The sequence below is a fragment of the Tachypleus tridentatus genome, chromosome 10, assembly GCF_004210375.1.
Source record: "Tachypleus tridentatus isolate NWPU-2018 chromosome 10, ASM421037v1, whole genome shotgun sequence".
Classification (NCBI taxonomy): domain Eukaryota; kingdom Metazoa; phylum Arthropoda; class Merostomata; order Xiphosura; family Limulidae; genus Tachypleus; species Tachypleus tridentatus.
Genome location: NC_134834.1, coordinates 140155775 through 140175377, shown reverse-complemented (window position 1 = coordinate 140175377; position 19603 = coordinate 140155775). Strand labels below are relative to the sequence as shown.

The 19603-nt window shown below is 31.8% G+C and overlaps 1 protein-coding gene across 3 annotated transcripts in view; it reads left to right on the top strand.

Annotated features, from left to right (window-relative positions):
- Positions 1–19166, top strand: part of LOC143230453 (otoferlin-like) — a 208001-nt gene extending 188835 nt beyond the window's left edge. For all 3 annotated transcript variants that reach the window (XM_076464034.1, XM_076464033.1, XM_076464035.1), the window contains 12 exons: positions 128–271; positions 1058–1185; positions 2700–2870; positions 3662–3816; positions 4728–4867; positions 6302–6390; positions 7699–7797; positions 9679–9726; positions 11609–11799; positions 13821–13999; positions 15705–15805; positions 17166–19166. In XM_076464034.1, the coding sequence (XP_076320149.1) occupies positions 128–271; positions 1058–1185; positions 2700–2870; positions 3662–3816; positions 4728–4867; positions 6302–6390; positions 7699–7797; positions 9679–9726; positions 11609–11799; positions 13821–13999; positions 15705–15805; positions 17166–17346 (1626 nt within the window). In that variant the 3' untranslated portion in view covers positions 17347–19166. The remainder of the gene's footprint in view (positions 1–127; positions 272–1057; positions 1186–2699; positions 2871–3661; positions 3817–4727; positions 4868–6301; positions 6391–7698; positions 7798–9678; positions 9727–11608; positions 11800–13820; positions 14000–15704; positions 15806–17165) is intronic.
- Positions 19167–19603: the final 437 nt, after the last annotated feature.

Below are 19603 nucleotides of genomic sequence, written 5' to 3'. Positions count from 1 at the left end.
TTCGCAGAATTTCTTCTTTTATTAAAATATGCGTTATCAGTTTATCGTTTTGTATCTGTAGATTTTGATATAATAATAGGGAAGGTGGAATTAAAAAAATAAAATGTAATAACCTTTGTGTTTCTAGGGATCTTTGAAAGTCTACCGTTATCCTCTTCCAAAGAATATTCAAGATCACACCATCACTGGAGCCGACCCACAATATGGCCTCTTTCAGGGCCTGCCTAGCAACGATCCAATACATGTTTTAGTAAGAGTGTATGTTGTCAAGGTATGAAACATTGTAATCATAATATTCTTTTATAATCACTGTATGAACTACTATTTTCAACCATTAAAGACAAAAAGATCAATGATTAGGATGAAAAACACAATTATATGCATAATCAAACATTCCAGAACGCATTTCTATCATCGTCAGTGAATTCTAAGAATAAAAATAAGGACTGAACTGTTGTATATTATTGTATGTTAGAATGTTTTCTTTCTTTCCTTTCCTTCTAAAATACTGGAATAAATATTTCAAAAAGTTTGGTATAAGTATGTTCTTTCGTCATTAAAATAATTTTTTTTCATCCTTACGGATGGTGTACATTGCGTACAAAATTCTATTTTTTTCTGAAGATGTATGAACTGTCTATTGTTTTATGAAGTATTTAGTGCACCAGGCTGCTGACCGTACAGATCGAAAATCTAAAACCTGTTAAAAACAAAAGCTGAAAAGATTTTCCAGTTTGGTTAGACTCCCCGTAATTTTTTTTTTTAGTTTATTCGCTATAGGCCCCGAGTGGCACAGCGGTATGTCTGCAGTATTATACTGCAAAAAACCGTATTTCGATACCCGTGATAGGCTTAACACATATAGCCCTTTGTGATTAATAACAAACAACAGCAGCAACAATTATTCGTTGTTCACTTTGTGAATACAGTATGACATCTGATAGGTTTGTATATTACATTAAATAAAGATTTCTATCTTATAAATTGTAAAAAAATTCATATTCGTTTGTATTTTACCGACTTGGTAATTTTGAAATGTTAATATATTTTATAAAAGGCTTCAGACCTTCACCCAGCGGATCTGAATGGAAAAGCTGATCCTTACATCGTTATTAACCTTGGATCAAAACGAACTAGTGATAAGGAGAATTACATCTCCAAACAACTGAATCCTATTTTCGGAAAGTAAGTGAATTTAATTTAAATTTTATAATATATATGTGTTATAGTAGTAACAAACATCAATGATTCCATTTGATTTCTTAACGTGTATTTGAAATAAAGTAAGTATGCTACCTCTTTCTTTCCACATGTCACTACAATAAAATATATGCAAAGTTAATAATAATGAATAAAATTAAAGCATAGATTGCATGTGACAGTTTTAGGATATTTTGTTAAAAACAAAGGTGAAAATCTATTAAATTCTAAACGACTTAAATATTTTAGCATAGTTGTCTGCAAACAGGGTTGATATTCTGACTTCCCCAAACTTCTGTGTTTATGTAAAATTAATCATAACATTTTGGTATAGGTTAGAACTTGCTTGTTTGTTTGCGATGCAAGTCATATAGTTTCGTCCGCGCTTTTTTGGCATTATAACGTACGAGGGCACTTATTTCAAAGGCCTCGCAGCATACATATATAGATGTTCTTTAGGACAATCTATGATATCAAAATGTTAAAGACTGGCTTTAGCATTATTGAAGATTAGTGACTGTCATCTTACAACACGTTAAACAATAGTGTATACTCTCTGAGTATTTTGGACTTTTTAAAATCGTTTATGGAAAATATTTGACCGATTTTGAAACATTAATTTTCAAGAAGTCTATGGTGTACGTCGAGTTGACGTTTTCTATCTTGAAAACAAGATTGGTATTGAGTTATTTCATGAACTAAAAATATACCTTTGGAACTCTTTTTAAAATCTACGGATTGTCAATGAGATTACACTCAGTATGTGAAACCTTAGCTAATTTAAGGGTTCTTTTTTGTCAGTGATTTTGTCTGCAAGCAATTGTTTTCATAGAATTATTCTTCCTAGATATTAAACTTTTCCTATTAATAATTCTGAAGAAAGTAAGATAATCACACATCGCACAGCCAATTAGAAACAACAAGAATCCCTTCTGAAGTGTAAATCACGTACCAATCAGGTTCAGAAAGCTCAGATCTCTAGCCAAGATAAATTCTTAGAACCATTTGTAAAAACAGCACAACACAATTAAGTCTCCTGACAATTAGTCTGAAAAATACCTCAACTTAAAATATAAAACATCGTTTTTTTAGAAAGAAATAAAAAACATGGAAATGAAAAGTCCAAAAGAAATTACTTCCATATTTTTTTTCTTTAAATATCTTTCATAGGATCAGGCATAATTGTACAAAAGATAAAAACTGTAAGGTCAAATAGTGCTTATATGTTTTTAGGTGAAATATTTTGCCAAAGTTCTAATTTCTTACAATTTACATAAATATAACTTACATATTTATAGAACATAAAAAGTGACATTTCATTAGCTGCAGTCTTAATGCTGTCAGAACTGGAGTCATACTTATCACATTCCAGTGAAAAAAATCTGCTGTTAATTGAAATTTTACGTTTGTTCTATAAAACCTAAACAGTAATAGGTAATAATTATTACCAAAGACTAAATCTTCAGCACCAGGTACTAAACCTTGACAATGTATTTCAGATGTTTTGAGTTTGAGGCCACATTTCCTCAAGATTCCTTATTGACAGTGCAAATATTTGACTGGGACCTGCTAGGAAGCGATGACTTGATTGGAGAAACAAAGATTGATTTAGAGAACCGGTTTTATAGTCGTCATCGTGCTACCTGTGGTATTGCTCAGCGATATGAAATGTAAAGCTACTTATCTTATTTTAGGTTGAACACAAATTTAGCTGTGTACCAATTTCAAAGAGATTTTTAAGACTACAATAAAGTTTTCAATGTAACATAAGTAAAAAATAAACAAGCTATGGCATTACAGAAGACAGACCTCAATTCCATCCTTAAAACTTCTTAACATTATATGTAATGAAGCATTTGTTATGATAAGAAACAAAGCGAGTATGTATATCTGTCGATACAGAAAATAAGTATATATATATATATATTCTTCAACACTAAACACTGGAACCTAATGTCATTCATCATTAAGTTATTGTAGTCTGTTCTTGAAAAGAAAAAAGAAAAACTTTAAACCAAAATTTAAAAACAGTAATTTTCACCAGTAGGACAATGTTAAGATATACACTTTGTCCATACGTATCAACTTTTATACCGTTAGATGATTTAAGGCGGTCTTATTTCACATCTAGTTTTAGCACTTGAGGTTTTTTTCATGTTGCTTGTTTTAATTTAACATAAAGATACATATATTTATATCAGCTATTACATTACATACATACTTCATTAGAACTACTGCTTTTAACATTCATTTAGAACACTGTACTTCTAAATCACCTTCTTTTCTAAGTTTGATCTAAGCTTGATCATTTAAAATAATATAAACAAATTATTTCTACTTTTTGGTTACGACTATTTCCAGTACTATTTTTAAATCTCTTTGGCTTTTATACAATAATATTAGTTTATGTAATAGCTTATTATTGAAGATCAAGTTAAAAAAAATAATTATTTATGAACAGGTCCGGGCCGAACCAGTGGCGAGATCCTATGAAACCTACACAGATTTTAACGAAACTGTGTAAAGACAACAAATTAGATGGTCCACATTTTATGCATAACCGAGTGCGAGTAGGAAACCGCGTTTTCACTTTTCACGTTGAATGTGAGGACGAAGGTAAGCAGTAAAATGCGAGTAGTCATCTAAGAAATTGTTCTTAATAAATGACTATTAATCTAATTTCCAGCGGATACAGTCACCCAGGAAATATTTGAGTGTTAATGCAGATTCTTTGACGAATTTTGTTTTGAATCCTGTAGATATATATATATATATATATGTATATATTTATATCTGTGTGTGTGCGTGTGTGTCGATTGGGAAATAAAAATTATAAATATAAACATATACTTCATAAACGTACATAAGATGCCCACAGTTTAAATGGTGTTGTTGTTTTTTATTTCCAATCATGCCAACATTTATTATTTCCAATCATGCCAACATTTAATTAAAGATAACTTAACGTTTGGGTAGCGAAGTTACATTAGAATATGATGTTTATTCGACACCACAATCATTGTAATTGTATGCTAGGGAGAATATGTGTCACTGAAACTTCACATTTTAAATCAACATCAGGATTTGGATATTCAAAAAATACGGGTTGAAGTACGCCAAACATTTTCATGGGCTTTTCAAAACGTATTTTCAGTTTTGACAGTAAATAGGACAGTAAAGGCGCTCAAAATCGTGTTCCACTGTTCATAAAAAAACGTCATCATATGTATCCTGTATTGCAGGCCGCTAGAGAATCGTCACTCACTTTTAAACAGTTGCCCATACCATCTGATGTGTCCAAAGTTTAAACCTTTAGATAACTGTGTTTCATTAGGCAGATTTTGTGGTTTTGTAACCTTCTAAAAATCACAAGTTCAAATTCTTGTTTCTCCCTTCTTTAAATTAACAAAATTACGTATTTTAAGAGTAAGTTCGAAAAAAATTGCCTCGTAAAGTGATAACAATAATTTAAAACAACCTTATTTCACAATTTCATTTTGTTAGCTTGGTTTCACCTTTCATGTTAGGAACGAAGGTAAATGAGGAACATCTTGCCTTAGCTGTTATTCATCGATGGGGAGAAATCGGTAAATTTGGGTGCAGTTTGGTTAAGGAGCATGTGGAAACTAGACCTCTTTATCATCCAGACAAGCCAGGTATCGAACAGGTAAAGGAAACTGACTTCTATAATAAAATATATACTTAAGGTGTCTCCCAATAATGTATTACTGTAAAATTTTCTAGAACGTTTCATTTAATCTATATATTAACCAGATGTCGTACATTTCAAAATAAGCTTCATTGTATTCTCAAATTCTATAAATTCTTATCTCACGTTGAAATCACGTAACTGAAACCAAGGCATCTCATAGACAAACTGAGCGGCATTCCCTACATAGGCGTTTATCATATTTGGGAGTGGGGACTCGTTTAACCATCTAATAAAAAAGTGTAAATCTCAAAAGTCACTATGTTTGTGCAAAGTAGATTACGAATCATTAAAGGTTATTAAATCTATAAAATCCTATCCGACTGTCTATTGGGGTCGACTGAGATTGGTGGAGAATGTATTATCAAGACGGCTGGTATGGGTATTAAAACTTTAATCAAAATAAAGTACAGAACAACGTTTCGACCTTTCTAGGCCGTCTTCAGGTTAACAAAGAGAATACTGGTGGAAAATATTTTGTTACTTCTGGATAATTCGGCTGCACTGAAAGGGTAAGAGAAAAATTACACCTTCTGTCCATTTTTATGAAGTACTTTCGATTTGTTCTTTGTTTGTTTCCGCAATATTTATCGCGGCTCTCACCTTACTTCTCCCAGATAGTCGGTTTTTATTGAGTTCTTCCCAGTTATCAATATTGATTGAGTTGATATTTCCATACGTCTTTACATCGAAAGGTTATGTCTGCACTCATGTCTGGGTATGAAATAGAGAACAGAAGTAACATCTTATCGTTACAGTTACATTTTAACATCTGCACTCTTATTTCATAAGTATCCAACCGCATAAAGTGCTGTTATAATTGAGATACAGATTTTTATTTCAGTTATTAAATAACTCCAACTACCTCGATCCTTTTGGTATCAATTTTGCATCACATAACAATAAATGACTGCTATATATGCCTTAACAATTTTGACGATTGATCTAATACAATTAAATAGCGAATTTTTCGAAAGGTAGAAGTTATTTATTATTCTAACGTAATGTTCTAAATTGTCTAGCCGAAAGTTTAAGCAGACAGTTTGGTTTGCTTTGAATTTCGCGTAAAGCTACACGAGGGCTATCTTGCGCTAGCCGTCCCTAATTTTGCAGTGTAAGTCTAGAGGGAAGGCAGATAGTCATCAACACCCACCGCCAACTCTTGAGCTTCTCTTTTAACAACGAATAGTGGATTGAACATCACATTGAAGGGCGAGTATGTTTGGTGCGACGGGGATTCGAACCCGCGATCCTCAGATTCCGAGTTGTATGCCCCTAACCACCTAACCAATGGGGGCTTTAAGCAGAAAGAAACAAAGAAATAGATGTCATGAGTTTATTGTTACTTGACACTGCACTTTGTATATCAGTCTAAATTATTTGTGCTTACAGGGTAAGCTTGAGATGTGGGTGGACTTGTTCCCAATGGATATGCCACTTCCTCGACCTCCAACTGACATTTCGCCGAGAAAACCGAAGAGGTAGTGTTTGTTTCTATTTAATTGAAAACATACGTATATATTTAAGTTAAAACATATTGGACAAAACATACATACTAGTCGGGTAAAAATACAATCTGGAAGTTATAATACGTGCTTTAGCAAGATTAGTTTTTTTGAAAATGGGGCGGTTGATATAACTGATAAACAGTGTATCTCTACCGCTGAGTGGGCACTATTTTTTTCCTATATGTACACCTTGTGTATAAATCTTTGTTGGTCTGGTTGTTTGAAATACTTTGAAATAAATTTATGAGCATATTTGTTTAAGTAATTTAAGAATTAGCTGGAGAAAACACCAGAGCAGCAATAAAATACAAGCTACCATGCTGTAAGTTAAGATGTGTGTATTGATATGTAGTGGTACTTATTGAATCGGATCCATTCAATAGTAGGAATACAACTTTATTTGCGACTCGTACATTGCATAAATTAATTAAATGAATAGACAAAATTATAATGTTCCACATCTTAAAAGTTTCGGAAAGTTAAATAGAGAATGCTACTGAGGTTGATAAGACAAATTATTTCCGGTGTTGCTAATAGCCCATCGTTCACAACTGCCAATTAATTATTAAATAATAAACCATAAGGTATATAATACTGATATGAAAATAGTTCAGATCGGAATCCTCAAAACAATAGTGTTACGCTTTGTCTACGATAACGCCCTTGTTGACTAACAAAATAAAACTGTCTACTTATAAGCACTAGAAGATGTTTTGGTATATTCGCCTGGTTAGTAAGCATCTTCTGATTAAATGTGAACAGAGAAGGGTACTTGATACTTTTAGTGAAGTGAAATTAAGCAGTTAATGGCTTCATTAATTATTTAGTCGATGTTTTTCTTATTTAAATAACATATGATCTATTTGGAATCATTTCCTGTCAGTATATGATAGCTGTATTTGCAGTTTAATTATATGTAATGTACATAAGAAAGCTATTTAAAATGTTCATAGACCGTAATCATAATTTTTTTTTTCATTTGATAAATAAATTTAAAGCGACCAGTTTCTACTACCTGCAACATATTAACAGATACAATTACCTGTGCTGGGGAGGAATACATACCTATTGTAACTGTGAACAAATATTTAGACTTATTTAGGTCTATTGTAAACGTCCGCTGATGGGACAGCATAAGTCTAAGGACCTACAATTCAAAAATCCAGAGCTCGAATACCCCGCGATCAACACATGAGATGGTCTAATGTGACTTTACTCTGAAATAAACTATCACAAGTACTTGTTAACAACGAACGTTAAAGTACTCTATTATTTTATTAGCTACGAACTGCGAGTTATCATCTGGAACACTGACGACGTTGTTTTAGAAGACGATGCTTTCTTCACGGGTGAGAAAATGAGCGACATCTATGTAAAAGGGTAAGTTCTTTCGTAACATTTTATACTAAAAATAGCAAAGAAAGATGATAACACATTACATTAGTGAGGTAATTCGTGACATTTTAATTACTTTATTTCAGCTGCATCAGCCTATATTCAGTTGATTCACATTGTTTTAATTTGAAACTATATACTACAAGTTATAACTGAGATCCGACAAATGTTTCATATAGTTTATATATACAGGTTATTTCATTTCTATGACCTGACGTGCTTTCATCAACATCATGGAAAGTAACTTACAGTGAGGTTTGTGTTTATGTTTAAACAAGGTTTATAATAACTAGTGTTTAATTACATACAGGTAAAATTTGTTAATAGCATCAGCTAATACGTTTTCAGGCCCAGCATAGCCAGGTGGATAAGGCACTCGACTCGAATTCTCTTCACACCAAATATGCTCTCCTTTTCAGCCTTGGGAGCGTTATAATGTGACAGTCAATCCCACTATTCATTGATAAAAGAGAAGCCCGACATTTGGCGGTGGGTAGTGATGATTAAATGCTTTCCCTCTAGTCTTACACTGCAAAATTAGGGACGGCTAGCGCAGATAGCCCTTGTGTAGCTTCGCGCGAAATTCAAAACAAACTAATAATTTTTTACAGTTCTAATATTTTACTGAGTGATAAATTAAGCTCTCCATGATGACAACAATTTTCGAACTTTAGATTAATTTTTCGACAGATTTGGTAAGCCTGCGACCTCTGTTTCAACTTCTTCATTGTTTTTCATACAAAAAGGGAGATAGATGGTAAAAAGATAGACAGGTGACTACGATATGAAAGCACTAAATACATGTTGTAATGAACCCACTCGTATAACAAACTTAACCCTGCTTTTTTTACACCGTTGTTTTGTTATAATTTACGTGCCTGTCTAGTTGGTGCACAGTAAGAAACGATAAATGGGTCTTCCACTGTAATTTACGTGCGGTCTAGTAGGTTCACAGTAAGTAATGATAAATGGTCTTCCACTATAATTCACGTAACGGTCTGGTTGGAAAGTAACGATAAACAGGTCTTCACTATAACTTACGTAACGGTTTAGTTGGTTCACAGTAAGTAACGATAAATGGGTCTTTCATTCACATACAGGAGCAATTTTTTTATTTTGTTTATTTTTATACTTGTTAACCATTTTAGTAAACTCCACAAAACAAAAACTGGAATTACCATTGTTTTAAAAATCTAAGCTAAACAAATAACCAAAGTTTAATAAATTAACATATTAACTTAACATCTAGCTATATGTTGTAAAAAAAAGTCCAGAACTAATAATTCATACCTATCAAATTGAAGCTGTTAATACGAAATCTCACGTTGATGGTTTTTCCAACTTCGACTCGTTATCAAAGAAAAGTAGGATTCTTCTATTAATTGATGTGACACTTAATAAGGAAAGAAAACCTTGTTCCTTCGTTTGTGAATCATGTTTTTTTATATTACTCTCGGAAAAGTTAAGAAATCGAAGTATTAATTAGAAACAAATAATCTTATAAACGAAATCTTCAATGTAATAATTGCTAAAAATCTGAGGTATTTTAAACTGTGATAACATTCATGATAATGTTTCCTGTTTTTTTTACCTGATAGTCGCCGAACCATTGCTGTCTAAACTGAAGCCACTGACATGAAAATAAATAGTTGGTTATTCTTTTCTCAAAACTTAAAACACGAAAATATGCTTCTCACTAGTTTACGAACAGTAGGAAGTCTTTCAGAAATCGAATACCGTCAAACGATAAAACATTACCTTGACGTATTATAAGATCATGGAATTTGAGCACAGAACATTTTCGTTTCCTAGAAAGAACAGAACGTTAGGAGAAAAACCTTTTAACTTTTGTATTTCTTCTTTCAGGTGGCTAAAAGGACCTGAAGACACTCAGTGCACTGACATCCATTACAGGTATGTCAAGAAGTATATGACAAAATGTATGGATAGCAAAAGTACCAGCGAATTTTGGTAGAAGAATAGTAGACATAGAAGACAAATGGGAATAGAGTGGTTATCAAAATTTATATGCAAAAACGGCTCGTTTGGGCTGAGAAAACACTTTACATAGAAGAGCGAACAACGTTTCGACCTTCTTCGGTCATCGTCAGCCCAAACGAGCCGTTTTTGCATATAAATTTCTCAACAAGTGGGTTTCTCGTCATCACTGATTAGAGTGGTTATCAAAGTTCATTAAACTACTAAAATGGAATAAGAAAATATAGAAAATAAATGTCAAGTTAACAGCATATGGTCGATTGCGCTGATATTTTTATCTCTTTCATCCCACTTTAGCTGCGTAATAAAACGTTCATTATCTTAATTGGATAATAGATACCTTAGCAGACATGGAGAGACAATAATTATGTCGATAGATTACTTCTGAGATAGATAAGCTAGCGATAAACAGTTTATATACATCTTAACTATTATCTCTTTCTATTCCTTTCTTTAACTAGCGTTCCGTTACATATACAGTATATCAACTGTTTCAGGTCAACCCGATTTTCCGACAATTTTCTCTGATAGAAAATTTGCAAATATCTGCAGGTGCAGCCGAGTGATTTTACTTGTCGAATGAGTGTTTGATTGAGATTTTGAAGTAGTGTGGTAATAAAAGAATCTGTGCACTAAATAAAATAAGGTAAAAATCTATGTGTTTATTAAAATATAACACTGAGCACATAAGTACGTGCGACGACAGCCAGTCTTCAGTTCAAGTTATGTGACCACTTGTATGAACATTACCTCAGCATTAAAGTACTGAACTAATTTCGAAAGGTCAAATATATCCAGAAAAAGTGATACAAAGAAAGCGCCTGGATTTAAAACATGAGCTTGACATCGTGACCTTTGTTCTTTGACAACATTGGTCAACCTTCGTATTCAATTGAACTCCTTCTTCGACCGAAGGGTACCCAGTTCTAAGTAGTTTTAATTCGGGCTCAACATACACCAAACTATTCTTGAGAGCGGAAAAAAACCTCCAACGAAAGAACAAAGGGCTGAAGTGATCACCATGGTAGTGTGGAAAGTAATCAATCAATACTTTAATCAGCAGATAACCCGATGTGACTTTGTTATAAGAAAACACACACACACACAATACTTTAAACAAATTCTATCGCTGTAGATACCCCACTCCCAGTGGCTCACCGACAAGCATAAAGGCTTATAACGTTAAATAACGGATTTTGATACTAGCGGTGGGCACAGCTCAGACAGCCCATTGTTAAGTTTTGTACTTAACTGCAAGCACTACTGATGGTAGGACAACGCGATATGTTGACATTACCACATTCTGATAGTTTAATAACTGAAGATAAGAAACGGAATAAAGAGTTAAGATATACACTAATATATCGATAGGAAAAAGTGGTTAATATATATCGATGGATTGGTTTACAATGGGGATCACGATCAGAAGTTAATAAATACACACTGTATATTGATTTATTGCTAGTTCAATATAGGAATAGATAGATATAAGTAGTTAATATATACTCTCTTTATATCGGAGGAATAGTAGCCTAAGATAAAAATATACAACCTTAATATACCTTGATAATTCTATAAGTTCAAAACTTTATTTTTAGATGGATCAAAGAAAAGCAATAATTGACATTTTGTGTTAAGTATTAGACAAAGAACTCCTGGCCTTGTTAAAAACGTGTTACAAAAGTTAATGTTAACAAATTATTATTATTTAAAACTCGAATAAGAAATTTAACTTGCTACGTAAATATTCTTACAAGTCATTTTGATGGAGATTTTAACAGGAAAATCATATATTCAGGTCTTTAACTGGAGAAGGAAACTTTAACTGGAGGTTTATTTTTCCATTCGATTATTTGCCTGCGGAGGAAAAAATCGTCATCTCACGGAAAGAGTCACTATTTTCTTGGGATGAAACAGAGTGTAAGATCCCTGCTCGGCTAGAACTCCAAGTATGGGATGCTGACCATTTCTCTGCCGATGATTTTTTAGGTATTTTAGTTGTTTAAAATTATGAAAGACTATGATAATACTTTTAATTGTTAATAAACAAAATTATGAATTTATTTTGTTTTTAAATCTGTAAAATCGACACGAAACAATGTTTACTGACGTTTTGTCTTGAAAGAAGATTTCAGAAGCAACAAATATTAAATTCAACTCTATGCCTTCATTCTGTCAACTAGCTTTTCTACCTATTTTAGTGACGTACTATATCTAGAAACTCATCAAGTTCAGTTCACAAAAATAAACATCACCATCAACTCGCTCTTCCCCGAATTAACAAAAGTAATACATCTAATATACTGACATCGAGAAAGTCATCTCTATGGGCCTCCTGGTGAATTATGTTTAATATTCTTTATTTTCTCTAACTCTATTCTTTTCTTCATTTGATGAGGCCTGGCATGGCCAGGTGGTTAGGGTGTTTGACTTGCAGTTAAGGATCACGGATCATTCTACTAAACATGATCGCCCTGTCAGCTGTGGAGGCTTTATAATGTAACGGTCAGTTCCACTATTCGTTGGTAAAAGATTAGCTCAAGAGTTGGCGGTGGGTGGTGCATGATTAGTTGTTTTTCCTCTAGTCTTAAACAAATCAGTGAAAATTTTCCTTAAAATACTGATGAATATATATCAATCCAATCCAATATGATTGCTCAATGGACCATTTAAAAGTTTTCTTTTGTAATTCCAAGTGTTATTTCAATAAGGAAAATTGAATTACGTTAATATTTAAGCGAATGAGATTGACTGCAGTGCACTGGCGAAAATGTTTAGGTTTTGATACAAGGGTCATCCAAGACCACAGAGTAGACAGCATCACTCAGTTGTCGCGAGGATTTTTTCTTTCTCTAGATGCTACTGTTCCTTGTCATTTTACAGAAGATCAGTACCAAACAAAGCGCTTTTAAACAGTTCTTATTTCTATAAGTATCAAAAGGGAGATTTTCAATTACATATATTTGACGTGGTACAGTAAAATAATATATGTAATAATACCGATATGAGAAAGAAATCAGTAGTATACGAACCAGACAACCATAAATATATATTGAAACATGTTGTTTTTCTGTTTATATATATATTTATATATTGTTCATGCTCCCATTTTCGAAACATTTCTTTTAATATGTCGACGGAAGATATCATGTTTTTATAATGAAATTCACTCATAAAAAGAAATATTTTTGGTTTTACTCCGATTTATATTCGACATATACCAAGACTGTCGGATCGACGTTGAAATTTATAGAAAATTTTAGGAACTGCAGAAAAAAAATGACATTTATCTGTAATGGCTTTTTATGGCTTTTTCTACGGGAGAAATAGAGCATAACAGATTGTTAGATTTGTATACACGTTGACAATATTCATTGTGTGATTTATATTCATTCTAATTCATATTTTGAATGTCTTTACATTGTATTAAAAGTGGAATATTCAATGAATAAATGAATGTGAAAGTCAGTAATTAAAAAAAAAAAACACACTTTAATGCACAATCTCTTGAAGTCTGGATCTATTTCTTTCCTTTTCTATACTAAATATACCGAACCAGTGTTAACCAAATTAATTTGTAAGGTTAACATTTATATCGTAACCGTGTAAACCTCTATAGTAAGACTGATAGAGAAACGTAGATGTTAAGATGACAATGATACACACGATAAGTAAAATAACAAGTTTCATATTCATATGTCATAACTAGTTTTCACTGCAACTTGGTTTACAATATCTGCTAGTCTGTTACGTAGTAGCGTTGCTATGAGTGGTATTGATTAGTTGGCTACATTTTTATATCATTGTACAAAGATTGTTTTCCATTTTCTACCAATGAAACACATTATTTTTTAAACAGGAGTTGCAGTAAGAAACCAGCCAAAAATAATGACAAGAATAATTCTTATATAAAATATTAATACGTTCCTGCGCTTGTTATTTTTTGTAAGTTATTTTAAACAATTTTTCAGCCTTTCAACCGTTCAAGTAACTTAATCTTTTTTCACTAGGTGCCATAACCCTTGATTTGAATCGTTTTCCACGTGGAGCCAAATCTTCGAAACTCTGTACTTTAGACATGTTAAAAGCAGATGGCAGTGTTCCCACTGTTTCTTTATTCAAACAACGACGTATAAAGGGATGGTGGCCTTTCTATGTCAAAAAAGAAAATGAAGAAATGGAGCTAACGGTAAATTTAAAATTTCGTTTCAGATTTTCTTCTGTAAATTGTATAGTTCCTAATAATTAAAAAGGACCAAACAAACACAATACAAGAATTTTCAGTGTTTAAGAAACTTGTTGCTGACTGGAGATACGTGTACATGTTTGACAAATAGGAACGACTCAATAATTAGTTTATTTATCAACGCTTCGGTTACACACCTTTATCAAAAGACCATATACGGGAGTGATAACTCTCTCTGCTACAACTGCAGGTTATGGTTTTGAATGCTGTTGTCTCTTCAAACCATATTCTTTAGCTGTGTCTTAGTTATTATTCTCTTGCATAGTCAGACCCGGCATGGCCAGGTGTGCTAAGGCGTTCGACTCGTAATGGAGAGTCGCGGATTCGAATCTCAGTCGCACCATACATGCTCGCCTTTTCAGCTGTGGGAGCGTTATAATATGACGGTCAATCCCATTATTCGTTAGTAAAAGAGTAGCCCAAGAGTTGGCGGTGGGTGGTGATGACTAGCTGCCTTCCCTCTCATCTTACACTGCTAGATTAGGAACGGCTAGTGCAGATAGCCTCCGTGTAGCTTTGCGCGAAATTAAAAAAAAACAAAACAAAATCTTTTGATAAACATGTGTTAAAAACATTCTGCGACAAAAGAATAAACCATTCTGAAATAAAAATATGGTATTTATTTTTTCATATAAAATAAACAAATTTGTATATCCTGTAAGTTCTTTAAAACTGTATTCGAAATTATCAAATGTAACATAAAATCTAGAACTCCCGTTAAATTTCTGTGTTGAGTATCTGGAGAAACTAAAATAATGAATCTAAAATAAGCTTTGTGAGTTGGAAGTAAATACACTTTGTTATATTTTATGTTTTTACTGCACATCTTATTTGTAAACACCAACGTCCTGCCTCTCGAAATTATAAAAGATGTGAAGTAAAAACTTGTTTATTTATATTTCGTGCCACATAAGCTATTTTAGGGCTGTACAAATTCGTATATTGTAATAGATACTCTTGAATTGATTGCTTTTAGCTCTTTAGTTTTACAATTATGGCATTTATTGTATGTTCTTATTACTGTGTGTTACAATATTTTCAATGTCGTGTTATATTTTTTACATTTGACTAATATATATATCAATGTGCCATTTTCTCTTTGTTTTTAATATTAATTGGCAACTGGAATTTAAATTTAAATTGTATTTAAAAAAACGTTTTATGTTAAAACCATTTCGACGTAAAGTCATATCAGATTAAGGTTTCATATCGTTAACTGTTGTTATTTTGATAGCAATAAATAGAGCTTGACTAAGAACAAAATAAAGATATAACTCGTTACAACAATATGTGATGTTTTCAATGTTTATATATGTCTATAAGGCATCATTATTTGTAGAATAGATAAGCTGGTCATAAAAGTGGTAACTCTTAGTTTTCGAAAAATAATGCTTTTTTAAAAGTTCGGAATTTATAGGAAATTCAAATGTTACGATACAAAACATTTATAAAAATATATATATTGTAAACATTTAATATATTTAAAACCATTCACAAATATATGTGGATTCTTTTATATATTAGCTTAGTTTTATTATTATTAGAATTACCTATTGTTGGTCATCACCAGAGGAGTATAAAATCTCTAACTGCATTTCTTATCCTCAGAAGATATAAATATGATTAAAGTATTTTAATTTTGTAACAGGGCAAGGTAGAAGCTGAACTTCACTTATTGGTTAAGGAGGATGCTGAAAAGGCACCAGCTGGCATGGGCCGTTCTGAACCTGATCCTTTGGATAAGCCCAAGTAAATATGAGTTATATATTATTATTTTGTCGTTCGATGTGCTTATAACAAAGAGTACTCAATTTTTATTTTAGTTTTGTTCTCATTTCTGTTACCTCTTGTGGATTCTGACATCAATTACTCAAAATCTTTAGAGAGTGAAGAGCTTTGGCTTATTGATTATTTATTCATTATGAAGAAGGAAGCATTTAAGAAACGCAGTAAGATTTATGATCCGTTAGTCATTTTGTAACAATGTACTCTATAACAATGTCACTCTAAAATGTTCTTTCGGAAGTTTTTGATTTTGACGTTTTTAATTTGATCAATAGTATTCTCCAAACGTTATCATCGTATTTAATATTTTGTTATGACTACGGATAAAAATGTATATTTTAAAAAAAACTTTTAATGTGTTTTATTATATTACATATCTATTTCACACAGGCTCAGAGTTTAAGGATAAAAGTACTTTTAGTTTGTGCAAACTATTCATGTTACTATATTTTTTTTCAAACTAGAATGGTATTAAAATCATGTGCATTACATGGTGCACAAAAATTATTAATGCTAAGTTAGTGGGAGTCATTTTTGAGCAATTCAAGCCAATTACTTGTTTATATTTTTCAAATACTTCGTGCATTTATTTGTTTTTGTAACTTCAAAAACAAGAAATCTGATAATCAGGACGGTTTGTTCTCAATAAATTTTTCCTATAAATTTTAAAATTGTTCATTCCAGATACATCGCTATTAACAATTAAAAGAAACAGCAAAATCACTGTCATTCAATAATTTCAATCAACGCGTCAGTTAATTATGTAAACCTGAAATATGGTTATCAGTTGTGTAGTCTGAGCTGCAAATGATTGAACATTCAGCTTATGCTCATAAATGAATATTTACTAAATGTAATTTTACATCTTTAGTTTATGAAATATTTAATACAGTAAGGGATATGAAAACAATATTGGCAGACAAAACTGTTCCATGCTTAAAATCAGGGTGTTGATAAGTTCCTGAAGTATCCTTTAAAGAGGTGGAGGTGCTTGACGAAAGTGAAGCCTGGAATGTAACAACCAATGTAGCATCGTTGATGATAAGGGAATATGTATGTGTTCCGTTGGGTACAGTAAAGACTGACTGTACAATATACGATAGCACACAAATTTTTAAAGAACTTGGTCGCGTTGTAGAATGAATAACCAATATTAACCTTAGTCACAAAACAATGTGAGTCAGGGAATAATTTATTTTTTGTACAAGTAGTTTCTGTTTTATAGTAGAAATATCATCCATTACAAGTATTCTTTTCGTATTTTTAGTGTATTATAGGTGTACACAGATATTTACATTAAACGTCTGTTATCCATCTTTTTCAGTCGACCGGATTCGTCGTTCATCTGGTTCTTGAATCCTCTGAAGTCTATAAGATATATTGTATGGCATAATTACAAGTGGGTCATCATCAAAGTTATTATTTCTTTTCTTTTGATCCTCATTTTAGCTCTCTTCGTCTACTCGATGCCGGGTTACACAGTGAAGAAGATGTTTGGAGCTTAATAACATTTTGATTATTTTCAGATATCAAAACAAATTAACAATGAAATTGAAAACTGGTGTTTCAACTTAATTACTTCTTAAATTTTTACTCACGTTTTTCAAGTTCAATAAGAATAGAAAATATTGATACTTACTAAAATGAAATATATATATATAAAGTATCAATATTGTTTTTTTAAATTGATGTTTTAATGTGTATAAAACAGTTGTATATTTCAATAATTTATGTATTTACTACCAGTAGTACTAAGTGAACAGGATGTTCTGAATGTATGTGTATATATGTATTCTATGAACAGCTTTATATATTCGATTTGATCTTTTTAATATAAGACCATAGATTTATTCCTGATGTATTTTAAAATTCTTTACTAATATATATATATATAGATCTGTAGATGTTTAAAAAATATGAGTTTTGAGTTTTCCCTTTGTGCAAGTTTAAAAATCACTCAATGTTTACTTGAAAGATGGAATTATATTTTAATTTAAGACTGAAATAGCACATTTGAAGTTTATTAGTATCTAAAGAGAAGGTTTTTATAATGCAATATTATTGTTATATATATATATGTGTGTGCTGTATATGGTTTTCCCAATACCAATAATCAGTTTTGGTTATTACATTAAAAGTAGTGTTGGTCAACCGCACTAAGATGAGCTCAGTCAGCGCCAAAGGTAACGTGCTTGTTAACGGATTAGCTTAAAAAGTTATATTTATTTATACACAAAAATCACTCACTCCTTCCTGTAAAATAATTTAATTATGCAAGATGCATAGTGTGGCCTACTGAAGAATCAGAGTTTCTTATTTTTTGTTGTAATTTATCATTCTTTGTTCTCTGAAGACTTACTTTAAGTAAATTGTGTTAATTTTATTACGGGATTTAAACCCCACACACATGACTTTTCTTTTACATTAGAAAATGTTAGTAATTTTTTTTTATTTTAGAAAAAATGTCGTTTCTTGAGGACCATTTATATTGCTACTAATTATGATTTCTGAAGGGGAAATCGTGAAATATACTAGATAGATGAAAATCATTTACAGAGGTGAATTGTTAGTTACAAATAATTTTAATACTGCAATTTTCTACACATGTAAGCAACTATAAACGTTTCACAAAGAAACCAATAAACGCATAGTTTGTAAACAAATTCCAAATCGAGATGTTAATAACAACATGATGAATTAGCTTTTTGTCATACATTATTTGTATTTTTAATAATTACTCATTAGTATAAAATATATAACAATAGCAAAAAGCAATTGTTAAATTAATACAACTGAATGAATTCTGTTCTGAAAACAAAATGTCGTCAGCACAAAATTTCTCATTCTTTTTGTAAGAGTTTATATCTTCACTTTTTACATAAGGCTGATAAACTTTGAGCATTTAGTGCTCAATATCGTAAAGCACCATTGTGTTTTGACGTAATTAGTACTACTTTCAAGAAAGAACACTGATATATTTATTAAGCAGTAAAATATTTTCATTCAAATTTCACACTGGTGATTGCAGTGAAAGAAGATTTTGTGTAATTTTGTTCAATGACCTGATGATGGCTTATTGGATAAAATTTCTTTGTGAAGTTTTACATAGTAGGGGAAATAATGTTTTCAATTTTTGTGAAATAGAATAAGGGAAATAGTTTGAGGAAAATATATATTATGTCAAAAGGAGTAACTGTAAATAATATAGTATTATATAAATATATAATTTATCTTACCCGTGTGCCTTTCCCTATTACTTTCTTTTGTTGATAACTATGTAACTGATTAAACTCAAATAAAAAATAAACATTAATACTGTAAGGTTTAATCAGTATGTTTTATATCTTACATATTTATTAGAATTATACAGTGGTCATCCTTGTACATGGTGAACAAAAAATAATTTACAAATGCCAAGTCATTATAGGGCGCTGTTCTTAAAATTTAAAAACTAAAAATATACTTTCGTAAAAGTAAAATGAACCCTAGTGCGATTGTTTTTTTTTTTTAAATTTCGCACAAAGCTACCTGTGCTAGCCGTCCCTAATTTAGCAGTGTAAGACTAGAGGGAAGGCAGCTAGTCATCACCACCCACCGCCAACTCTTGGGCTACTCTTTTACCAACGAATAATGGGATTGACCGTCACATTATAACGCCCCCACGGCGGAAAGGGCGAACATGTTTGGCGCGACGGGGATGCGAACCCGCATTACGATTACGAGTCGCACGCCTTAACACGCGTTGGCCATGCCGGGCCAACC